The sequence below is a fragment of the Gymnogyps californianus genome, chromosome 1, assembly GCF_018139145.2.
Source record: "Gymnogyps californianus isolate 813 chromosome 1, ASM1813914v2, whole genome shotgun sequence".
Taxonomy (NCBI): Eukaryota; Metazoa; Chordata; class Aves; order Accipitriformes; family Cathartidae; genus Gymnogyps; species Gymnogyps californianus.
In genome coordinates this window covers 9,114,726-9,136,996 of record NC_059471.1, presented here as the reverse complement: position 1 = coordinate 9,136,996, position 22,271 = coordinate 9,114,726, and the positions used below count along the sequence as shown (strand labels likewise).

General features: G+C 41.0%; 1 protein-coding gene across 3 annotated transcripts in view; it reads left to right on the top strand.

Annotated features, from left to right (window-relative positions):
• Window positions 1-22,271, top strand: part of GRM5 (glutamate metabotropic receptor 5) — a 278,015-nt gene that overhangs the window by 219,479 nt on the left and 36,265 nt on the right. For all 3 annotated transcript variants that reach the window (XM_050899506.1, XM_050899497.1, XM_050899488.1), the window contains exons 4-6: window positions 11,709-11,955; window positions 17,178-17,346; window positions 20,941-21,067. In XM_050899506.1, coding sequence (XP_050755463.1) covers window positions 11,709-11,955; window positions 17,178-17,346; window positions 20,941-21,067 — 543 coding nt within the window. The remainder of the gene's footprint in view (window positions 1-11,708; window positions 11,956-17,177; window positions 17,347-20,940; window positions 21,068-22,271) is intronic.

Sequence of the window (22,271 nt, the reverse complement as noted above, 5' to 3'; positions counted from 1 at the left end):
AGATCCACCACAGACAGGACATAAAGGGCACTGAAAGTGAGGAAAGAAACTTAGGTCTGACATGCTTGGGAGCAAGGAGACAGTGGCAGGGTTTATAGGGAAGAATGTACTCAAGATGATGAACAGGGAAAATGAGGTTTGCAGCAGCATTCTGAATGGGTCTTAGCAGGATGCAGAAATCCAAATATTCCATTCATGATTTAACCAGGTGGCTTCTCTGAGATAAAAACACTTTTTCCAAGGGTGTAAAAATTGACATAGAAGAAGGATGACCAATATATCTCGGAGCAATTAAGAACAGGATTAAGAGTGAAAGAGTTTATGTGCAGAAAGGGAGATTAGGGAGATTTGGGATAAATACAAGAAAAGTTTTGCAGCTCAAGGTACAGAAGGGCACATAAAATGTAGATGCAAAAATTATCTACCTGTTTGCTGAATCTCATCCAGCTCCAGCTACTTTTAATGAGGTCAAAAGGACACACAGGAAGTCCCACACTTTCAGCTGAACAGAAATTTGCTTTAACAAATGGCCCTTTTGGGTTTCCAGATAGAACTAAGGAATAAAACATGACTGTCTAGTCTTTGCACTGCAACATGCTAATAATCTGTTGGTTAAATGTAAGCTGAAATGCCAAAGTTGATTTAATCAGAACTCAGCCAATAAAAAAATAAGTTCTGTCAGACCATAAGGGTATTTTCCGTATTTCAAGGAATGTGTCACATTTAAACCTCTTATTCACCAAACTTAGCATTCCTACACTTCTATTTTTAGATTGCAAATGAAAACAAAACAAAACAAAAGAAGATAAAATTCTTTTCTATTTTTTAAACAGTGAATTAAAGGGCATTTTAATTCTCCTGAATACATCCTGTCTGTCACTCAGTTTGACACTTGATATATTATGACTTATGCTTGGGCACTAGCAAGCTGAAGGATGGTCCAGCCCTGATTTTTATGGCCCACAATTCAGATCTGGAGCTTAAACACAGTTTATCACTACTTTTACAGTGATGCTGGGTCAGGTCCAGAAATTTCCAAAGGCAGATCAGCTGCAAGGCATGGATCCAGATCTGAATTTTCTAGAAGCCTGATATAATCTGAGCCAGGAGCCTACACAGACATGTCACTATTTTTTTGACTCACTTGGAGAAAGAAGCAGTGAAGCAGTGGAGAAAGAACTGCTATATCATAGAATCACAGAATGGTTTGGGTTGGAAGGGACCTTAAAGATCATCTAGTTCCAACCCCCCTGCCATTGGCATGGACCGCTTCCACCAGACCAGGTTGCTCAAAGCCCCATCCAACCTGGCCTTGAACACTTCCAGGGATGGGGCATCCACAACCTCTCTGGGCAACCTGTTCCAGTGTCGCACTACCCTCACAGTGAAGAACTTCCTTACATCTAAACAAAATCTACCCTCTTTCAGTTTAAAGCCGTTTCCCCTTGTCCTATCACTGCCTGCCCTTGTAAAAAGTCCCTCTCCAGCTTTCTTGTAGGCCCCCTTTAGGTACTGGAAGGCTGCTATAAGGTCTCCCCGGAGCCTTCTCTTCTACAGGCTGAACAACCCCAACTCTCTCAGCCTGTCTGGCCCTCCTCTGGACTCACTCCAACACATCCATGTCCTTCTTATGTTGGGGGCCCCAGAGCTGAACACAGTACTCCAGGTGGGGTCTCACAAGAGTGCAGTAGAGGTGGAGAATCACCACCCTCGACCTGCTGGTCACGCTTCTTTTGATGCAGCACAGGATACGATTGGCTTTCTGGGCTGCGAGCACACATTGCCGGGTCATGTTGAGCTTCTCATCAACCAACACCCCCAAGTCCTTCTCCGCAGGGCTGCTCTCAATCCACTCATCGCCCAGCCTGTATTTGTGCTTGGGATTGCCCTGACGCATGTGCAGGACCTTGCCCTTGGCCTTGTTGAACTTCATGAGGTTCACACAGGCCCACCTCTCAAGCCTGTCAGGGTCCCTCTAGATGGCATCCCTTCCCTCCAGCATGTCGACCGCACCACACAGCTTGCTGTCGTTGGCAAATTTGCTGTGAGGGTGCACTCAATCCCACTGTCCATGTTGCCAACAAAGATGTTAAACAGCACTGGTCCCAATACCATCCCCTGAAGAATGCCACTCGTCACTGGTCTCCACTTGGACATCGAGCCGTCGACCACAACTCTTTGAGTGCGACCATCCAGCCAATTCCTTATCCACCAAGTGGTCCATCCGTCAAATCCATGTCTCCCCAATTTAGAGACAAGGATGTCATGCGGAACAGTGTCAAAGGCTTTGCAGAAGTCCAGGTAGATGAGGTCAGTTGCTCTTCCCTTGTCCACCAATGCTGCAACCCCATTGTAGAAGGCCATCAGATTTGTCAGGCATGATTTGCCCTTAGTGAAGCCTTGTTGGCTGTCACCAATCACCTCCTTATTTTCCATGTGCCTTAGCATAGTTTCCAGGAGGATCGGCTCCATGATCTTGCTGGGCACAGAGGTGAGACTGACCGGCCTGTAGTTCCCCGGGTCTTCCTTTTTTCCCTTTTTAAAAATGGGGGTTATGTTTCCCCTTTTCCAGTCAGTGGGAGCTTCCCCAGACTGCCACGACTTCTCCAATATGATGGAGAGTGGCTTAGCCACTTCATTCGCAAGTTCCCTCAGGGCCTGCAGATGCATCTCATCAGGTCCCATGGACTAGTGCACCTTCAGGTTCCTTAGATGGTCTCGAACCTGATCTTCTTGTACAGTGGGCAGTTCTTCATTCTCCCAGTCCCTGCTTTTGCCTTCTGTGACTTGGGCGGTGTGGCTGGAGCCCTTGCCGGTGAAGACTGAGGCAAAAAAGTCCTTGAGTACCTCAGCCTTCTCCGTATCTCGGGTAATCAGGTCTCCCATTTCCTTCCAGAGAGGGCCCACATTTTCCCTAGTCTTTGTTTTATCACTGACATACCTACGGAAGCTTTTCGTGTTGCCCTTCATGTCCCTGGCCAGATTTAATTCTATCAGGGCTTTAGCTTTCCTAACCTGATCTCTGGCTGCTCGGACAATTTCTCTGTATTCCTCCCAGGCTACCTGTCCTTGCTTCCACCCTCTGTAGGCTTCCTTTTTGTCTTTGAGTTTGTTCAGGAGCTCCTTGTTCATCCATGCAGGCCTCCTGGCATTTTTGCCTGACTTCCTCTTTGTTGGGATGCATCGCTCCTGAGCTTGGAAAAGGTGATTCTTGAATATTAACCAGCTTTCTTGGGTCCCTCTTCCCTCCAGGGTTGTACCCCATGGTACTTTATCAAGCAGATCCCTGAAGAGGCCAAAGTCTGCTCTCCTGAAGTTCACAGGAGCTTGTTGTGCGCCCTCCTCACTGCCCTAAGGATCCTGAACTCCACCATTTCATGATCACTGCAGCCAAGGCTGCCCTTGAGCTTCCCATTCCCCACCAGCCCCTCCTTGTTGGTGAGAACAAGATCCAGCATAGCACCTCCCCTCATTGGCTCCTCTATCACTTGGAGGAGGAAGTTATCATCAATGCATTCCAGGAACCTCCTGGATTGCTTATGGCCTGCTGTGTTGTCACTCCAACAAGCATCAGGGTGGCTGAAGTCCCCCATGAAGACCGGGGCTTGTGAATGTGAGGCTGCTCCTATCTGTTTATAGAGGGCCTCATCCGCTCAGTCTTCCTGGTTGGGTGGCCTGTAGCAGACCCCCACTATAATGTCACCTGTCCCTGCCCTCCCTTTAATCCTGACCCATAAACTCTCAGCCGGCTCCTCATCCATCCCGACAGAGCTCCATGCACTCCAGCTGGTCATTGACATAGAGGGTGACACCCCTTCCTCGTCTCCCCTGCCTGTCCTTCCTTAAGAGCCTGTATCGTTACACTCCAGTCATAGGAGCCATCCCACCGCGTCTCCGTGATGCCATTAAGATCATAGCCCTGCAGGTGTGCGCGTGTCTCTAACGCCTCATGTTTATTCCCCATGTTATGTGCATTTGCATAGAGGCATTTAAGTTGGGCCCCCAGTGAAGCCGACTTACTGGCTGGAGTGGCTGGAATTCCTTTGTGCTGCTCTTCAGGTGCTCTCCTGGGGACCTGTGATCCCTCTCCAGGCTCTGGGTATCTATTGCTGGCACTGGCATCAAACTGGTAGGAGTGGGATGGATTGAGGTTCCCCTCCCCCGGCAGCTTTAGTTTAAAGCCCTCTTCACCAGCTTGGCAAGCCTATGATATGCTCTGTTATACCTATTTGAAAGACTTTTTGATATACATTGGTCCTGATTTTAACACACCTGTAACTCAAACCCTTGAATAACTTCAGTCTTCTCACTGCTGTCAGGGAATTCATCAAACTCCTCCAAAATCTGACTACAAAGCTACATCTATTTTTCCTTCACTTTATGCTCCCTGCCTTCCTCCTTCCATATATTAGATATATTTGATGATATACCATGCTACTGTGGTTTTATTCTTTATATTATAATTCCTTTTCTCACCGCCTTTCTGAACCTTGAAAACTATCTGGAAAAGATTAATACTATTGTACGGGTAGACCATGTCTCTCCAGCCTTAAGAATAAAAGTAAATTATAATTAAATGTATTCAGATTACATACATTTCTTATTAGATGGATGAATTGGAGTAGCTCCTGTCATTCTTTTGTCTCAGCAGTTTGACTTCCTATATAGAATCAAGTAATTCATATAAGCATGTTTGCAAGTACAGAAAGTTTTCTGTCAGCATTTAACATGCTTTTGCGTCTGTAGCGGTTGTGTTTCATTGTAATTTATGACCAAAGAAATTGAATTCTGTAGAAGGTGAAAGGACAGTCATGTTGTTAAGAAAATGGAGTGAAGAAATAGATATTTATTTACTCACCTTCTTATAGGACTTACTGTCACCGTTACTCTTTTTGCTGATTTTACTGAACTTGACAACAGAAGCCAGACTTCCACCGGTTTGTAGGCACCCAAGGATGCAGGTCAAGCTCTAGTCAGATTTGTGAGAGCTCTGAACGTGCCTTGCTCGTGTAGGCTTAAATAGACACAAAACACCAAAGTCAACTAAGTACTCGCAAAAAATCTTCTGAAAGTCCTCTCTGCATTTTAGCACACTGAATTTGGTCCCTCAGTCATTCTCAAATTTAACATTTTAGTGATAATCATTACAGAAAGTGTAACAGTGCTAGTATTGGCCTTCAGTTGTGAAGAGTGAAAGTTAGAATTGGTCAAAACCTTTGGCAAGTGGATTGCACGGGAAGATATTTGCTTGTCAAATTTGAAAAATGTTCCATAGCAGCATGTTGATTCAATGACACACACTTTGAAAGAAAAGCATCGAAATGACTCATTTTTTGTTTTCTCATTTCAATAACACTGAAGTGTTTTGTTTCAAGTTTATAATTTGCTTTTACATTGTTTCAGTGTTATGCTATGTTTTTTGCCTCAGCATCAAAATGGCATTTTCCAGTGTTGCCAAATCTCTTTTTTTGCCTCAGAATTTGCTTTTCAGAAAAAATAAAATCCAATCTTGAGCTTTTGTACTCATTTTGAATGGAAAAGGACATTTGAACTATATGAAATTTCCCATAGAGCAGAAAATATCTCTGTTCTTCTGTCCAAGAGGCTGTAAGAAATTAAATTAGGAAAATAAATAAATAAATAAACTATTACATTTGCTTTTTAGCAGAAAAATACACCTGGAACCTTACAAATAACAGAGAACTGAAAGTTACTTTTTTCTTTCACATTGCTTTAACAGAAAGCTCTGATGACAGATTTTGGAAAAGGTTCCAAAATAAGTCTTTTTCTGCATCTTTAAACAATGACAACTTAATTAGGTACGAACACTATGCTTTACCTTCGTCCATATGTACAACCTTTCCTCTATTTTATAAGACTCCACTCATTTCTTCACTGAAGAGACATGCATGTTTTGTGGGATGACTGACTTGGTGGCATGTCATCCAGAACATGCAGATCCAGGGAAGAATACTGATGTGTTCCCAAGGAGCACAACTGTGACAGCATGGACCCATGACAGACCTAACAAGTCACACACCATATTCCACAGCAGACAGGCACTACCATGTCTTTGTTGCAAAGATTAGCCTGTTGTCCTGATTTTTTTTTTGAGATATTCACTAAGGCAAAGCAAAAAAAAGGGGGAAAAACCCCATGTTTGCTGGTGGGCTTGAACTTCAAGTACTACTAGCAGAAAGTGAATGTGGGACATATTTGCTAGCAAAGCTAGGACTCATTTCTGTTAGCCTCTGATCTCTCAAAACAAAAATTAGCACAAAGAATCAATGAAGTCTTTAATGGCATGTATATGGAAACTATATAGAAACTAATTTGTGAATTAGGCATGGGGAAACATTGTGAGATAGTTGGAGACTGTAGGTTATATTTCTGGTTTCCTCTGTGATGTCCCCTAGGATTTTGTCATAAACAACCTTTTGATCACTGAAAAGTCTTCAAATAAAAAAAGCGAAACACTACCAATTTCCCTTTATTTCAATGTTAAACTCATTGCATCGAAAACAAACTGCTCTGCACTTTGAAAAAAATATTCTCCCATATTCTGTCTCATTTTTCGTTCTTTTGTTTCTCCTCAGAGAATGAAATAAGAGGAGGGCTGCCAGGACTGTAAAGTATTTTCACTCTTCCTTTTACCCTTTCTCCATTCTTTAAAATTCAAAGTATTCTCAGCTTTGGAAAAGGTAGAAAGCAGAAAAAGCATATTGAACCACGGTAATTTTGCACTCTTGAACATCCCTGCTTGATGAGGCTTTGTCCTGTTGCCAGCTGGCAAACAGAAAAAAATGGTATTTCATCTTATTTGAGGGTGAAAAGTAGGGAAAAAGAGAGGAATGACAGGTGACATGAACGAATTTTATTGGAGAATGTTTTCCGTTTGTTTGCATGCTAAGTCGTGGAAACAGCAGTGAAATTTCAGAATTTCCTGCAAGACTTGGTTTCGGCTTGGTTCCCCGCATTTGGGGGGGAGGGGGGCGGTCTCGGGAGGGCTATTTAATCCTTGCTGCCAGCCCCGCCGCTCCCGCCCGGTGCCCGCAGCTCCCCGCCCGCCCGCCCGCCCGGCGCCGTGCCCACGAGGGGGAGCCACGGCCACAGCCACTGCCACAGCCACAGCCACGGCCACGGCCACGGCCACGGCCACAGCCACAGCCACAGCCACAGCCACAGCCACAGCCACAGCCCGGCCCGGCGAGCCCGAGCCCGGGCCCGGGCCCGGAGCCGGGAGGGCAGCAGCTTGGGTCTGCGGGAGAAATGCTGGAGCATGGGAAGAGCTCAGCGCCAGCCGTGACGAGAACTGGCTTCAGGTTGCAGCGGGACTACGAGCGCCCTGAAGTGCTTTCTTGGATCGGTGCCCATAAGTACACTAATTGTTTTTAAATAGATCCAAGAAATGAACCGCTGCCAGTTAGAATCGCTTTCCTGGTGAAAGAACGTGTTTCTTTTCCATCGTCTGCGTACCTGTGTTTTGGGGAAGCGACGACAGAAAAGAACCAATTTGGACGAGGAGTTCAGCGCTGGGCAGTCTCTGCACAGTTTAATCATGGGTTCAAAGCTGCTTTCAGAGCCATCCCTGCCCAGCTCCCCATGTAAACTCCCAGGTTCATGCTAACAGGCTGCCTCAGCTCGGACTCCGTAGCTGTGGCGTGCACATACCTGAGCTTGCCTTCGCGTGGCCCCAAGCCTTCTTTCATGAGGTGCTGCTGTGTGATCACTGTGTGTGATCGCCCTGCGCAGCCCGCATTTATCCTCTGCTGGGATACTGCTGGAATCTCCTAAACTGGGTCACTCCCAGCAGCGTGGGCAGAAAAGGTGCAGGTTGCGATGCTCTGAGTTTATATCATTCTCAGACTGTTCTTCACCTTTGGTACAGTCACAGCCCTGTACTAAAGCTGGGAACATACAGATAAATCCAGACGTACAGAATATATATTTAAGCAGGAAAAAGCATAGATATTAACCACCTACTCCAGTGGCAGCAAATTCCTAAGCTCATATTTAATGCATTTAACCATATTGCAAAGGCTCACCTGAATCCTGTACATACAGATTCCTAAATGATCTATAGAATAAATATTTACATACTTATATTTCCCATGAAATACAGGATAATTTTACTTTCATTTCAGAGATAGCATGATAGCACCTAAAAACTCCAGCCAATAACAAGCCCATTGCATTAAGCAGAGGAAAAACAGGAAGATAATGAGAAGTAGTCCTCTTCCTGAGGAATATTTATTCTAAAGGAAGATGGCAGGTAAAAAGTAGTAGAAAGGAAATATTATTAGATGGGAAACTGAAGGACGGATGGGTTAGCTGGTTTGCCAAAGAAGGGACAGGATTTGTCTATGTAATATTTTGTAGACAGAAATGGCTGTGTGACTTCAAATCTGGAACTGCCTCATGATCTCACAGCTTGGAAAATAATAGGATAAGCCCTTATTTAATCACCAAAATCACTTGGACAAGAAAGACAAGGGAATAAACAGAACAGAACTCAGGGATCTGTGCATGTGCTCTAACCACTGAGATTCCCTCATTTCTCAGAGAATTCCACAATGTTTGATCACTTATGATTGCAAGTACTATCCCAGTTTCCTCATTAGGTATGATTTTATTCACCCCGCATTCTTCCATTGCCTTGTACATCTTAATTGCAGGAGGCAGAATTTTTTATTTCTGCAGTAATTATCATGATACAGTGTTAATATTTATTGGTTCTGAGGTACTACAGTACAGATTACTTTCTATAATCATTTGGACATAATCACTAAATTCAGCACAGATTCATAAATAGGTGATATTATTCCAAACAATGTTTGTGGGAAAATGAGCTACATCCTGAAAAAATTTCTCACAACAGCTAATTCCCTCACAACTCCATTGACAATTGCCAGCAGCTTCTACGAAGAGCTAAGCAGCCTCATTACAAATCATCAGGTGAACTGAATGAGGTTCAATGTTTAAAGAAAGTCAGAATAATAAAATTGAAGCACAAAGCCCAGTGGAGAGTGTTCCTGTAAGAATTACATTTTTAAGCAATCATACGCAATAAAGCAGCTGAAATATTGTTTCATAATAAATACTATTGCTGATGCAAATCTCATTCATTCTAATGGCTACTATAAGTAACTGCATGGTTTGTGAACTGTTAATTTTGAGGATGAATAATTGGTTAAACCAAGTTTTGTGTATTGCAATGTAATGCGCTTGTTCAATTTTCCACTTAATTTCAATTAATATGGGTTTTACATGTACATCACCGTTGCAGTTTTTACGCCTATCATTTTTAATGAGGAAAAAGCAATGTGTTGGTAGAACAGAACAAATGAGCAACACTGTCTCTTGTTTCCAAGGTTTTTTTTCCATTACAGATATTTCAAGCTCATATCACTGTCGTGGTTTGACCCCAGCCAGCAACTAAGCACCACACAGCTGCTCACCCCTCCCCCTCCCAGTGGGATGGGGAGGAGGATCAGGGAAAAAAGTGAAACTTGTGGGTTGAGATAAGAACAGTTTAATAACTAAAGTAAAATAAAATATAATGCTAACCAATAATAATAAAAATATAATAATAATAATTTTAATGAAAAGGAATATAACAAAAAAAAAAAAAAGAGAGAGAAATAAAACCCGAGAAAAGACAAGTGATGCACAATGCAACTGCTCACCGCCCACTGACCAATGCCCCAGCAGCGATCCACCCCTCCCAGCCAACTCTCCCCCATTTATATACTGGGCATGACGTTCCATGGTATGGAATACCCCTTTGGCTAGTTCGGGTCAGCTGCCCCGGCTCTGCTCCCTCCCAGCTCCTTGCACACCTGCTTGCTGGCAGAGCATGGGAAACTGAAAAGTCCTTAACTTAGGATAAGCGCTACTTAGCAACAACTAAAACATCAGCGTGTTATCAACATCATTCTCACACTAAATCCAAAACACAGCACTGTACCAGCTACTAAGAAGAAAATCAACTCTATCCCAGCCGAAACCAGGACAATCACTTAACTATCCAATGTGTTAATCACTGCTCCTGAGGTTGACTGGAACTGGCAGTGCCAGCTCCCGCATGAAACAGAAGGGAAAAAGAGATCTCTCAGTCCCCTCATTCACTTACTGACCTCTACACAATGATTTTCAGTTCGAACTATGTATCTTTGCTGCCCTTCCTGCTGTTTTCAGTACTCCAAAATGTTTTAGTGATTAGAACTGCATGGTGATGTTCTTGTTGACCCCTGAAAAGGTGAGCTTGTAGATGCACCTATTTTATGATGGGATCAATCACCAGCTGGAGATTCTTACTCATCTCCACAAAAGGTGTCTAGACCTCAGACTGGATGCTTGTCTTCTGGATGGATATTGTTAAACTAGATAAGTGCCACCCTCAGAGTCATATTCTTCATTTCTTTAAAGAAAAATATTGTCTGTACATCAGTCTTTTCGTGGCATAAATTACTTCTCACATTGTGCTGCCCCTGCAGCTCAGATGGGCGGGTGTAAGCTCCATCCCTGCTGCTTGCCAGTGCCTCTATGGGAGGCAGACTTTCATAGACTGGACAGAGAGGGTTAGTTACATTCCCTTTGCTCCTGGCTGCCCACACATGGGACTTCCTAGCTCCTAGGGATTGCTGCTTGACTGATAAAAGGAGAGCAAATGTTCTAGTAGAGGTCTTTGTTTGTCCTCCCTCCAAAGCCAAATCTTTGCAGGTGTCTCACAAATTCCCAGCACCATTGATGCAGTTGCTTTGTTTCTGACTCTTCTCACTTCCCCAGTATTAAAGATCTGGTGGCTGGAGTGCAGCTGGCAGCTTTGCTGATGACATATGAGGCAGAAAACCTCCAGCCTACTCTTCCTTAGCTGGACTGGTGCTGCCAACAGAGTGAATCTGTGTCATTAATAACACTGGGTTATAAAAAAAGCCTTCAGGGTGCTGCTGAATGAATTTTTATTGTGCATTTCACAGAAGCTTAAATAGAAAATAGAAATCCAGACATTATGTTTTAAAAGCTAAACAAAGTAAGGTTAACCAATTCTGGCTGAACAGAGTCATTGCTTAACCCGTATCATCAAACCCTTCACAGACATTTTAATGCATTCATCTGCATGCATCGTTATCCTCACTTCGTAAATAGAGAGGAGCAAGAGACATAGAAGTAGGAGAGTTATTAGCACTGGAACTTTTGGTACAGTAAAGGAGTTGTGCCTAGGTCAGTCTGTTTGCACAGGATTGGTTCCCATGTCTCTGAAACAAGTGTTGGCTACAAGGTCACTACAGAATAGACCCCATGTTAGCATTTACACCTCAACAAAAGATTTCTGAAGATTTGGAGAGATTTCTGCAGGCAGGCAGAAGTTCCTGGATTCCCCAAAACATTATAATGTTCATGACGCATGCTTTAAAAAAACACATGGAAGAGAAGTGGTCAAAAAACAACATATGTGAGGTGTGGAGCTGCGCAGAGAAAGGCATCAGCTGGATAGTAAAATATTTAAGGGGAACCTCTTCTTTCATTCCTTTTTTTTTTTTTAACATCATCAGTGTGTACTAGTAAGAGCATCTGCTATGAGCTGTTTAAGACACTTAAAAAGACTTTTTCCACCATTTATAACCAACCCACCAACAGATGTCTGAAGAGCTGATAGTATTTCAGCCCCGTGCACTAACCACCCATTTTGCCATGTTCCCCGCCAGGCCAGATGACTCTGAGGACGCAGCATGTTCAGGACTCCAAGATGGGCTTTGTAATCAATGCAATATACTCGATGGCGTACGGCCTCCACAACATGCAGATGTCGCTGTGCCCAGGCTACGTGGGCCTCTGTGACGCCATGAAGCCCATAGATGGTCGGAAGCTCCTGGAATCCCTCATGAAGACTAACTTTACTGGGGTCTCTGGGGACATGATCTTGTTTGATGAGAACGGTGACTCACCAGGAAGGTAATGTTGACATTTGTCAAACTGTTTAATACCAGACATGTTAACTGTATGTAGTAAATGATGCAGACTTGACATCAGAGCTAAGATGTCATACTTTTATTTTCACATATCCTGACTTTCTGTGCTTATTTTTCTGAAATAACTTTTTTTTTAATGTGCATTTTTTATGATGTTTAAGGTTAAAGACATGAACTTTCAGGCATACAGTCTTCCTGCATGAATTTGTGTTTTCATCTATACCATTTAAAGGTATTACTTCTCACTACAAACCATCAGACCTTCAACTTTATGTTCATATACCACGACAGCCACCACAGCAGTTCTCTCTTGCTCTCTGGGTGCTTAAATGCATGTATTTGACTGCACGATAAGCCATCATAGCAGACATAGTTCTTTTATTAAGAAAGGTAAAACAATATCAGAAATATTGTATTGATTTGTCTGGGATTTTTTTTTTCCATCACAATTATTAAAAATCTGCTTCCATATCTTCCAAATAAAGCCTTTCCACTTGCATAGCAGAATAAGCTATTAATTCATACTGTGCTACTATAAGCCAAATTGAATGTAAACAATTGAATGTAAAAAGCTTTGTTTGCTGATAACTTACATACATGTATACACATACATCTATGAAATATAAGACAAGTTTTTCTTTTTCTATGACATATATGCAGTATCCATATAAATGCACATTAAAAAGAATAATGAGGTTTTTTCTGGGTTTCTGCCTACTGAACTCTCGGAAGATGAATAGAAAGTGTGATAGCATTCAAAGTATATTTTTTCCCTGTATTTCAGTGGGTAGATTCCTGCCTCATTCACTGCTTTTGCTCCAGTTTGATTGAGGCAGCCCTTTCTGTCTACATTATTGGGAAGTTTTTAAACATCTTTGTGATGGCACCATATAAACAGATGACTAGAGGGAAAATTGTTCATCCTGTACACTCATTTAAATTTTGTCTTCTCCCAGTAATGCGAACTGAAAGGAAAGCATTAACTTCTGAGTAGAGGTGGGTAGGAAAAGGTAAATGCATTCATCAGAATATTTTGACATTTCCAAAAATTTCTGCAATTTCAGAACTGAATATTTTTTTTTCATTTTATCTGAAAACCTGTGAAGTCAGCATTCTCCCCAAAAGAGAGCAGAACAGCCACCTACAAAGCAGTCTGTGTCTCCGGAGACACAAATTTTCAAACTCTTCAGACTCACACTCTAAGGAAGTGCACTGTGAGCTGGTAGGAGAACTCAGACACAAACTGACAGAAACCCAGGAAAATTTCAGATGGAAATTTATTTTCAGCACTGTTTTGGTGAGCAAGACTGTCTTCCGCTAAACATTTCTATTTTTACAAATAGCTGAATCCTGAAGAAAAGTGCTCAGTCTGGATTTTTCTGACCAAATTCTTTTTAAAAGACTTGTCCCAGACTTCTCGTAAAGGATTCCCATTTGGTTTTAATGTTGCTCCGATGCAGTGGACTGCATCCTACCTTATTCCTATCTGTTTCATTCATTTCTTGCAGAAAGACTGAAGATTGCCACGAATAAATGATATGTGGCCTGCCACAAATAAATGATATGTGGCATGACAACACCGATGACAATATCTAAATGTTGCAAAGAGGCCTTTAGCTTTACCTTTTCCTCATGTTGGCATGCTTAACAATAATGATTTAATTCCATTTGTTGCAAGGAATTTAATTGAATGTCTTGGGTCTTTTTAAATTCAATTCTAAGACAGATGATGACAGAATGATATCAAGTGGAGTCATTTGCTCAGTCACAGTAGGAACATCAGTGTTTCACTGAAGAGCGTGGGGACACCATGTTGATTGTGCACCTCAGGGTAACGCAACTTTAAGGAAGTCCAGCCTCACTGGATTTGTGTGAGATACAGTAGTGCTCTGTCTACTCAAACCAATGGGCTGTGTATGGTGACAAAACGGTGCCAGAGTTTGTTTACTTTTGAAACACAGTTCTTTGTTCCCTCTTATCCTACAATAGTCACATCATTAAATCCAGTTTATGTGCTTAAATTAGCCAACATTGAGTCAAAATTTACTTTTTCATGATTAAAAAGGCTTTATAGGAAACTCCATCTCTAACACCCAGGTTTTGAGTAGTTTATAGTCTTTTGAGCACTGTCAAACACTATTTGCAACAGCTGGGAGATGGTGCAGTCATAGTGGAACAACTCATGTCCCCTGTTCACTTGCATTGATAGCTGCATCTTCACTTTGTAGAATGGAATTTTTAATCCTCACAGCTGTACTGTGGTGGTGGTGTTAAGCAGCAGAACATAAAAAGCCTTTCTGACCTAGATAGCTCAGGATTTTGATGTATAGCAAAAGGGTTTTGATATTATAGAACAGATGATTAATCCCACAAGATGCTTTGAATCCTGGCCCTATTCCAAAGTCCTTTATGTGTATGTTGAGCTTTAAGCAGATAGACAGTCTAGTGGAGGGCTTGTCTTAGGTGAGACAGAAGACATGGAAAAAACCAAATGAGTATGGAAGGAACAGCCATGATTACTCAGGAAGATAACATCTGTAAATACTATCGAAACTCCAAAGAAGAAACTGAGAAGGCAAGAAAAACAAGATGCTGATGTTTTCGCTGTGCTACCAATAGAATATGGATTCTCAGCAACTTCACGGCACTTCTGTTCTGAAACAAGTGTTTTGCACTGTGATTAGGGCACTGCTGGAAATGTGCTATTGCACCATCTGGTCTCTCCTCTCCTAAAGTGACAAACTGTCCCTGTGGTGTCTCAAGGAAGCTCCAGGGAACCAGTGACTCATGAACCTCCAGTATAGCAATGGACTTACTGAGTCTGGCTATTACTATCAGTCCACCGATGCTGTTCTCCCCAGAGAAGAGAGACGCAACGTATTGAGACAATAGTTTATTTAATTTGTTAGGTTTCTTTCCAGTATTCCCCTTGGGATGTATGCATGGAACTACTACTGGAGGGATAATTGTTTTAGGTCCTGTGGCCTGTTAAGCATTGGCAGTACTTTCATTCATCTGCCCACGAAACTCTGAATTGACAGCTTTAACAAAGCAATACTCAGAGGAGTATTACAATGTCCTGACAATGCTGAATAAAGACTCCACAACGGCTTCTGGGCTAACTTTTTGGTTAGTCTGTTTGATCCTTGAACAGACTGTTACTATGTCTGTGAACTCAGAAAAAAACTTGGTTTATAACCATGTGTAAAAGCCTGTTTATTCGGGTTTGTGTGTGTGTTATCTGGATTCAAGTCTTTTGTATCAATCTGGCATTCACATCTGCAACTTTGATGAGGTCATTCTCAAAGCTGTGGATTCCTTCTTTATACAGGATGGAAAGTGAAATATTCCAAAATCCAGGAGTATCATAATTTTTTCTTCCTAGCTGTGTTGTTGCTCATTTCTTCTTCTTTTGGAAAGACTCAAGAATCATATGATATGGGTAATATCACATTGCCCATTCAATCAGGCTCCACTTTCATTTTCTTTCATGGGTTGCTTGCAGTCCTGATCCTGACCTGTGTGTGATTTTGGCATTGAAACCCTGCCATAGTTTCCCCACTGTGACAGTTAGACTTTGTTTCCTGATGCAAAGCAACCTGAGATCCATGGATGGAGAATATTACAGAACAGTTTTACTGTAAATTTTTTTTATGTCAACGTGGGAAAAATATTGATGTTAGATATAGTATGGCTACTGATTGTCAGTCTTAAAAGTGTTTCCTCAAAACTTAAGAGAGATACTTGAGTATCTTAGTTAAAAGATTGTTTGATTTAATGAGCTGGTTCTTTTACTTATCTGTACATTGGACTTCACAAATTACACTGACAATATCACTCTTAATCCAACCCTGTCCATATGCTTTGCCTTGGGGACTAATTTTGTGCCTGCTGCCAGGAAAGAGTTGTCTCCTCGTATATGAACCAGGCAGGTTTTCTAAACCTATGATTGTGTTAATCTTCTCAGTCTATATTGTTTGCTTATTTTCCATCAGTGAATTTCACGTTGCTTAGTCAGATTAGTTCAAAATCCACTAAAGAGGAGGTAAAGAAAAGCATGACATCATCACTTCAGGAGCTGCCCAATTTTCCAAGCATGCCTTACAAGTAAGTGCTAAAAGAACTGGCCTATAAGGCAGAAAGGTGGCCTGGTGTTCAGCATGCCAGTAGGAGGCTAGTGAGTCCTATGCTGCTTTACAGACTTTCTGTAAGACTCTGTGGGAGCTAAAAAGAAAGTAGGAGGAAGAGGAACATAAACCTGAAAACCCTGATCAGCTCTAGCTCTGCTCTTAACACTTCTGTTCCCAGATAATGAGGTGATCTGACCAAAAAGCAGCCTAGGACTGAGGCATAAATACTCTTCCACACCATACTGTACAAGGAATTAAGTGTGTTCCGATCACTGAGGAATTATATAAAAATGAGGGGGGTTGTATGGATGGGAGAGAATAGCATTTGCTGCTGTAATGCTATAGAAGAAAAAGGCAAAAAAAAAAAGGCAAGTCTCAACTTCGTTCTTCAAATGCCTGGACTACAAGATACCTCTTGATAAGAAGATCTCCCTGAAGCCTCCAGCAAGTCCCAGAGTCCTGGAATCTGTGCCTGAAGAATGGTGCCTGATTGCTCTCTGGGTGCCACCTGAAATTGCATCTTGCAGTCTTACAGCACAGGAAGTTTCTTTTGATCCCACAGGCCTAGGTTGCTTCTACCTCACTTCAGAAGCTTAGCTGTCTTCAGGCTTCGTCTCTCAGGAGGGGAATAAGCACCTGCAGTCAGTGAGGAGCACTTAGCATTGGGAATTGCTATTATGGGTTTAGATTTCTCTGCATCTGCTATAGAGGGAGCCTAGGACAGCTAGGGTTCCCTATGCAGTTGGCTTCAGTGCAGAAAGTTACACAAGATGGATCCTGTCTGGCTCATTTCATTGTTTTCCTTAAATAAATAGTCATTCTCAGAAGCTCAGTCACTTAACCCCAAAGTCTTCAGGGAACTTTCATGGTGATAGAAGAAAACAAATTAAAAAGGAAAAGAAACATTATGATATTACAAAATTATTGGGAGACACTCAAGGACAAGCATAATGCTTGAAATTTTGCCTTCTTTATTTCAACAAGCTTTATTTTGACTGTATAGTGTTCCTTTAAATTGAAATATTTCATTATGTTCTCCTCAACTTAGCTATGTCTCCCCTTTGTGTTTCCAAAGATATGAAATCATGAATTTTAAGAAAATGGGGAAGGACTACTTTGATTATATCAATGTTGGCAGTTGGGACAATGGGGAGCTGAAAATGGATGATGATGAAGTATGGTCAGAGAAAAACAGTATCATCAGATCTGTGTGCAGTGAACCCTGTGAAAAAGGCCAGATAAAGGTAAATATTTTCTCCATTTACTTCAGTCATGTAGAATGCTTGAAATTTGAAAGCAAATTTTTCTTGACTCTTACATGGAGACAGTATCCCATCCCTTAATTAAAATGTACAGACTTATGTATTGAGTTCTTACTCGTATCATAGTCATCTCACTATTTCATAAATGGCCATTTTCTTGTACTCCTGCATCTGTGAACTGCTGACTTTTTTATACTTATATTCCAAATGCTTTAGAACAGGTATTGTTTGGGGGTTTTTTGCTGCATATTTTTACAGCAACTGATTCAGTGGAGTGCAAATCCCTGACTGGGACTTGCCAGTACGATTGCAAGTAAATTATAAATAATAATTGCTACTATTTCAGTGCTAAACACAGACACCTAGACTGGAACATTATTACTCAGACCTTAAGTCTGTGGTATCATCAGAGAATATCGATAACTACCACTACTTAGAACTTCAGGAAATGTAGGTAACTTTTTTTTAATCATACCTGTTTTACTGCTCGTTTCCCAGGTTTTTGATTTTTCCTTCTTCCCTTTCCATGTTGCAGTAAGCAAGGAGGGTAGAAGAATCTGTCATATATTAATTGTACTCTATTATCCTTCAGCATCCCATGACACCTACTGCAGAACAGTTAAAATACCACGAGTCCTTAGCTTACCTTGCAGTCATTTATATAAAAGCCTGTGGACTGAGGGGATGGGCATGGACAACAGAGTGGCTCAGACTGAAAAAAACCAGCTGTAATTTCTGACACGTCTCACTGGAATCTGGATCACTTTTCTTCTGTGTTAACGTGGCATGCCTGCAAAACTGGGAAAGAGCTACAGTGAGGGGCTGATGGGAGGCTGACCATGCTCTGCAACACAAAGTGAATCTCTTCAGTCTGAGTTTTCCAGAATTTTAGGACACAGTCACCATGTTTTATTCACTAACTGGTCTTTGGCAGAGTCAGTGAGTTTCATCAGACCAAATGTATATGTCTTCAGTGTAGGCATATACAGTTATATCAGATTTCTGAACTTTCTTTATAGTCAATGGAAATAATATATTATTCTATATCAGGAGTCACCTCATCCTCATGTAGGCTTTGAAAACAGTGAAGATGAATCTTGGTGTAGAAACACTTCTTTCTCTTCACTGATGGTAAAAGGCACCCAGCCAGGACAGTTGGTTCAGATGAGAACATACCTTCTGCAGACGCATAAAGGAAGGTGGGATGAATTACTCCCACAGTAACTAAACAGGGGTCTGATGTTGGCCTGCTCCAGCCACAAAGTCACGTATGTGAGAGGATAGAGATGGACAAACAGACAATAACTTCAGAACTGGGTGGCTCTGAGTTCCTTTATGATCTGTTACCACTACACAGGTGATGGGAAGTATCTTGTGATCTTCATTAACACAGTCTCCTTCCACCTTCTTCCCATGCTCTCAAGGATTCTCCCAAGAGGATTCTTCACTATGACGCCAATTCATCACACACTTAGTTAGACACATGCTTGAAGTCCAGCGTTTGAAATGTTCTTTATGCTCCTCATTAGGTTATTGATTATAAATCTCAAAGTTTACTTCACAGTCCTTTATCTTCATGGTCTTCACAGATGATGGGGAGAGCTTGACCCTGCTAAGCTCCATGGTGGTTTTCCTGCAGAATTCTGTGGGACTGAGTTATTATGCAGGAATTTGAAACATTCAGTATAATGATATCCAACACTCAGCAACATTTGTTACATCCATCTGAAGGACTTGATAAAATCCAAACACAACTCAACTCTATACATTTGAAATAGTGTGGACATACGATTATTTAAATAAATACACGGTCAAAGGATTGCCCAGATGACAAGGGGAAGGGAAAATAATTTTTGTTTTAAAGAGAATAATTTTTATTAAAAGGGACAGAAAAGATTGTTTTACAGTTAAGTGCTACAACAAACAATTGTTCAAGAAATGAAAAATAAAAGGATGAAGAAATGGCTAAGCAATTTAATACAAAAAAAGTCTGACCTGATTCTGAGTAGTGGAGAACAATTATTTTCATTCCTAGAGAAGGATACATAATCCTTCTCTGGAGTAACCCCCAGTTAGTGCTGGGTAAGAAATGATCAGTGTACCAGTTTTCTGACAGATTTGTCAAATTCCAAATATTTTATAGAAGATGTTGATTTGGTGAAAAGTTTAACAGAAAAGTGTAAATGAATTGTTTTGATAAAAAATTTAGGTGTTTTGATAATAACATATGGTTTCTATTTTGCCACTTCATTTTCTCAAGTATTTTATACATTGTAAAATTATGGATTTTTATAATGCATCAAGTTCACCAAAATATGTGTCTAAAAATTAGTACGAACTTTCTAAGAATTGATTTTCCCAGACATAAGAAATCTTGTCATTTGTTCAACTTTTCATTCTACTTCAAAATCAAAGAAGTCCCAAGATGTGAATTCTTCTGGAGGACAGATATTCTGTTTTGCAAGTAGCTGTAGTCTTAACACTTGCAGAGCAAATCACTTATGCTCCCATGGCCTTTCTGCCAGTTTAGCTATTCAGGTGTGGCTTTTTTTCTTTTCATACTCCACAATTTTAAAAACAAAACCAAAAACTGAAGCTTTCAAGTCCCCATATTGCTGATGAAAACGATATAATTTACACTTTTTTTCACTGCAGCATTGCAAAGAGCAGTCCAGTTCTTTTTGATTACACTGCTTTACATTTCATATATTAAAATTGCAATAAAGACATTTGGTTTTGAAGCCACCTTCTAAATTCATCATTGCAAAAGATCCATAAGTCAACCTACTTCTTATGCTATAATTGGGAGTATTCGTTTATAAATTGCTTGGGAAGAGTGGAGAAACTGGAATACTTTATTTCAAAAGAAAGACATATTGACAAGAAGCACAGATGTTTTCAGTGCCCAGACATGATAAATAAGGATCTTGAAAAATTTGCATCTCAGTCATGAATGTGCAATAACATTTGGCAGTAAATTATAAAATGAGAAATCAGGTCAGATGTTAAAATGGATAAAGATAACGTTCTCACTCTTAAATGTTAATTAGAAATGCAGTAATTAAATAATTCTGGAAAAGGCATGTTCAGTTTGATGTCTGGAAAAACTCGGTTTAAACAAATCACTCACAATTTGATGAAAAATAAGCACCCAAAAATCTTTGGGTAATGAACCCTTACGGAAATAATGCTGTTGACATGATTCCCTGTATGGACCACAATGGAGTGAATTATATGCCTTGACTATCATGCACTGGCTTCTGTAGGCACATTGCTATCTATGAAATTTTGAGTTTTGCTATTCTAAGAGGGGAAAAAACATCTTATTGTCATTCTGTACCTTCATTTATACTTCTGGTTGATGGTTTCTTTCTTCTGGTACATACATGATGGGAGAACTGAGAACTTGTGTCATATTTTGTATAAGCAAACATATCATGAAAAGGAATTCCCTTTAAAATAAAATTAAAAAAAAACCTCTATCAAAAAAAAAAGAGATTAAAAAACTAAATTAGCAACTGGGGCAGCATGAATGTACGTTTATGCTGCTAAACTGAATGTCAATTTTTGTCTCAGGTGATCCGTAAAGGAGAAGTGAGTTGCTGTTGGACCTGCACTCCTTGTAAAGAGAATGAATATGTATTTGATGAATACACATGCAAAGCCTGCCAGCTTGGCTCCTGGCCCAATGATGACCTCACAGGTAAATGAGTTGTAGCTGTGCTTATGTTGCCAATGAAAATGTTCATCTGCTGAGCTGAAGAAACAAATGCCAGATACAAGTGAGTATGAGGACTGTTTTGATCAGATCGAACCCAGGGAAAAAGCTGAAATTTGAACTGAGGCTGGTATTTGTCTTCTCTCCTCAACCTGATCCAGGAATCACTGGTGTAATTCAGCTGCTTTCTAAAGACCCGAGTTACTAAATCTAGAAACAAAAAAAATCATCCTGGTTTTGTATTCAATCCTGCACTAACATCTAGCTGGTGGTGCAGATCTTGTCCTTCCCCAAACAGGTAGAGAAATTAAGTCCTGGTGAGAGAAATTATTCAGGGAGGTCAAATTTCAGAGTTTTATTTTCCTCCCTAGCAGGTACAGAAAAGTCGTGCAATACTTTCTTTATTAATCTGAAAAAGTTATGAGCTAGTTGCTGTAGTTACTGGTGCTAAATGCATGTGTGCTCCAAACAGATTTAGGTTTGCATTAGTCCTTTGTTCACCAGAGACCCTGCTAGAATACAGGGTTGATGTTCTCCTTGCCGTGGCATATATCTCTATGTTCTTGCAGAATACCAATTTGGCTACTTTAGAGATAAATCGCTCCAACACTTGTATCCCACAGCCTCTCTTCTTTATGACTAATAAACAGAATTCAAGTATTCAAACACTCAGAGCACACACCACTTCAAAACGCTGTTTAGGGATGAGGTTCTCATTGTGCCAGGCTCTGTATAGACAAGAGGAGAAGAGACTTTTTTTCCAGAAGAGCTCACAGCCTTGGTTTGTGTATAATTTCTATGGATGAGGGGAGAAACTTTTGAGGTGAAAGAGAGGGAAGACAAAGGGAAAACCTGTTTGCTGGATGAATAAGTGGAAGAGTGTCAGGCAAGGCTTGGCTTATAGACAGATTTTTATATATAAAGTTAATCCTTTCTTGGTAAGTGATGTTGCATTGCTGTAATATATAAGCTAGGTTACCTAATTACTGCAAAAATATCATTTAGCCATGAAACTGATGGGGTATTTTTCAGAAAATGTCAAACATGAAACTTTCCCTGAGAAAAAAACTTTTAACTGAGAAAACTGAAACAACAATAAAATGGACTTACAAGTGCTCCTCCAGCCCCACTCCCCCAGCCCTGCCTCCCGAGGCATTCAACAATCAGCCAGCAAAGCCTTCTCATTTCA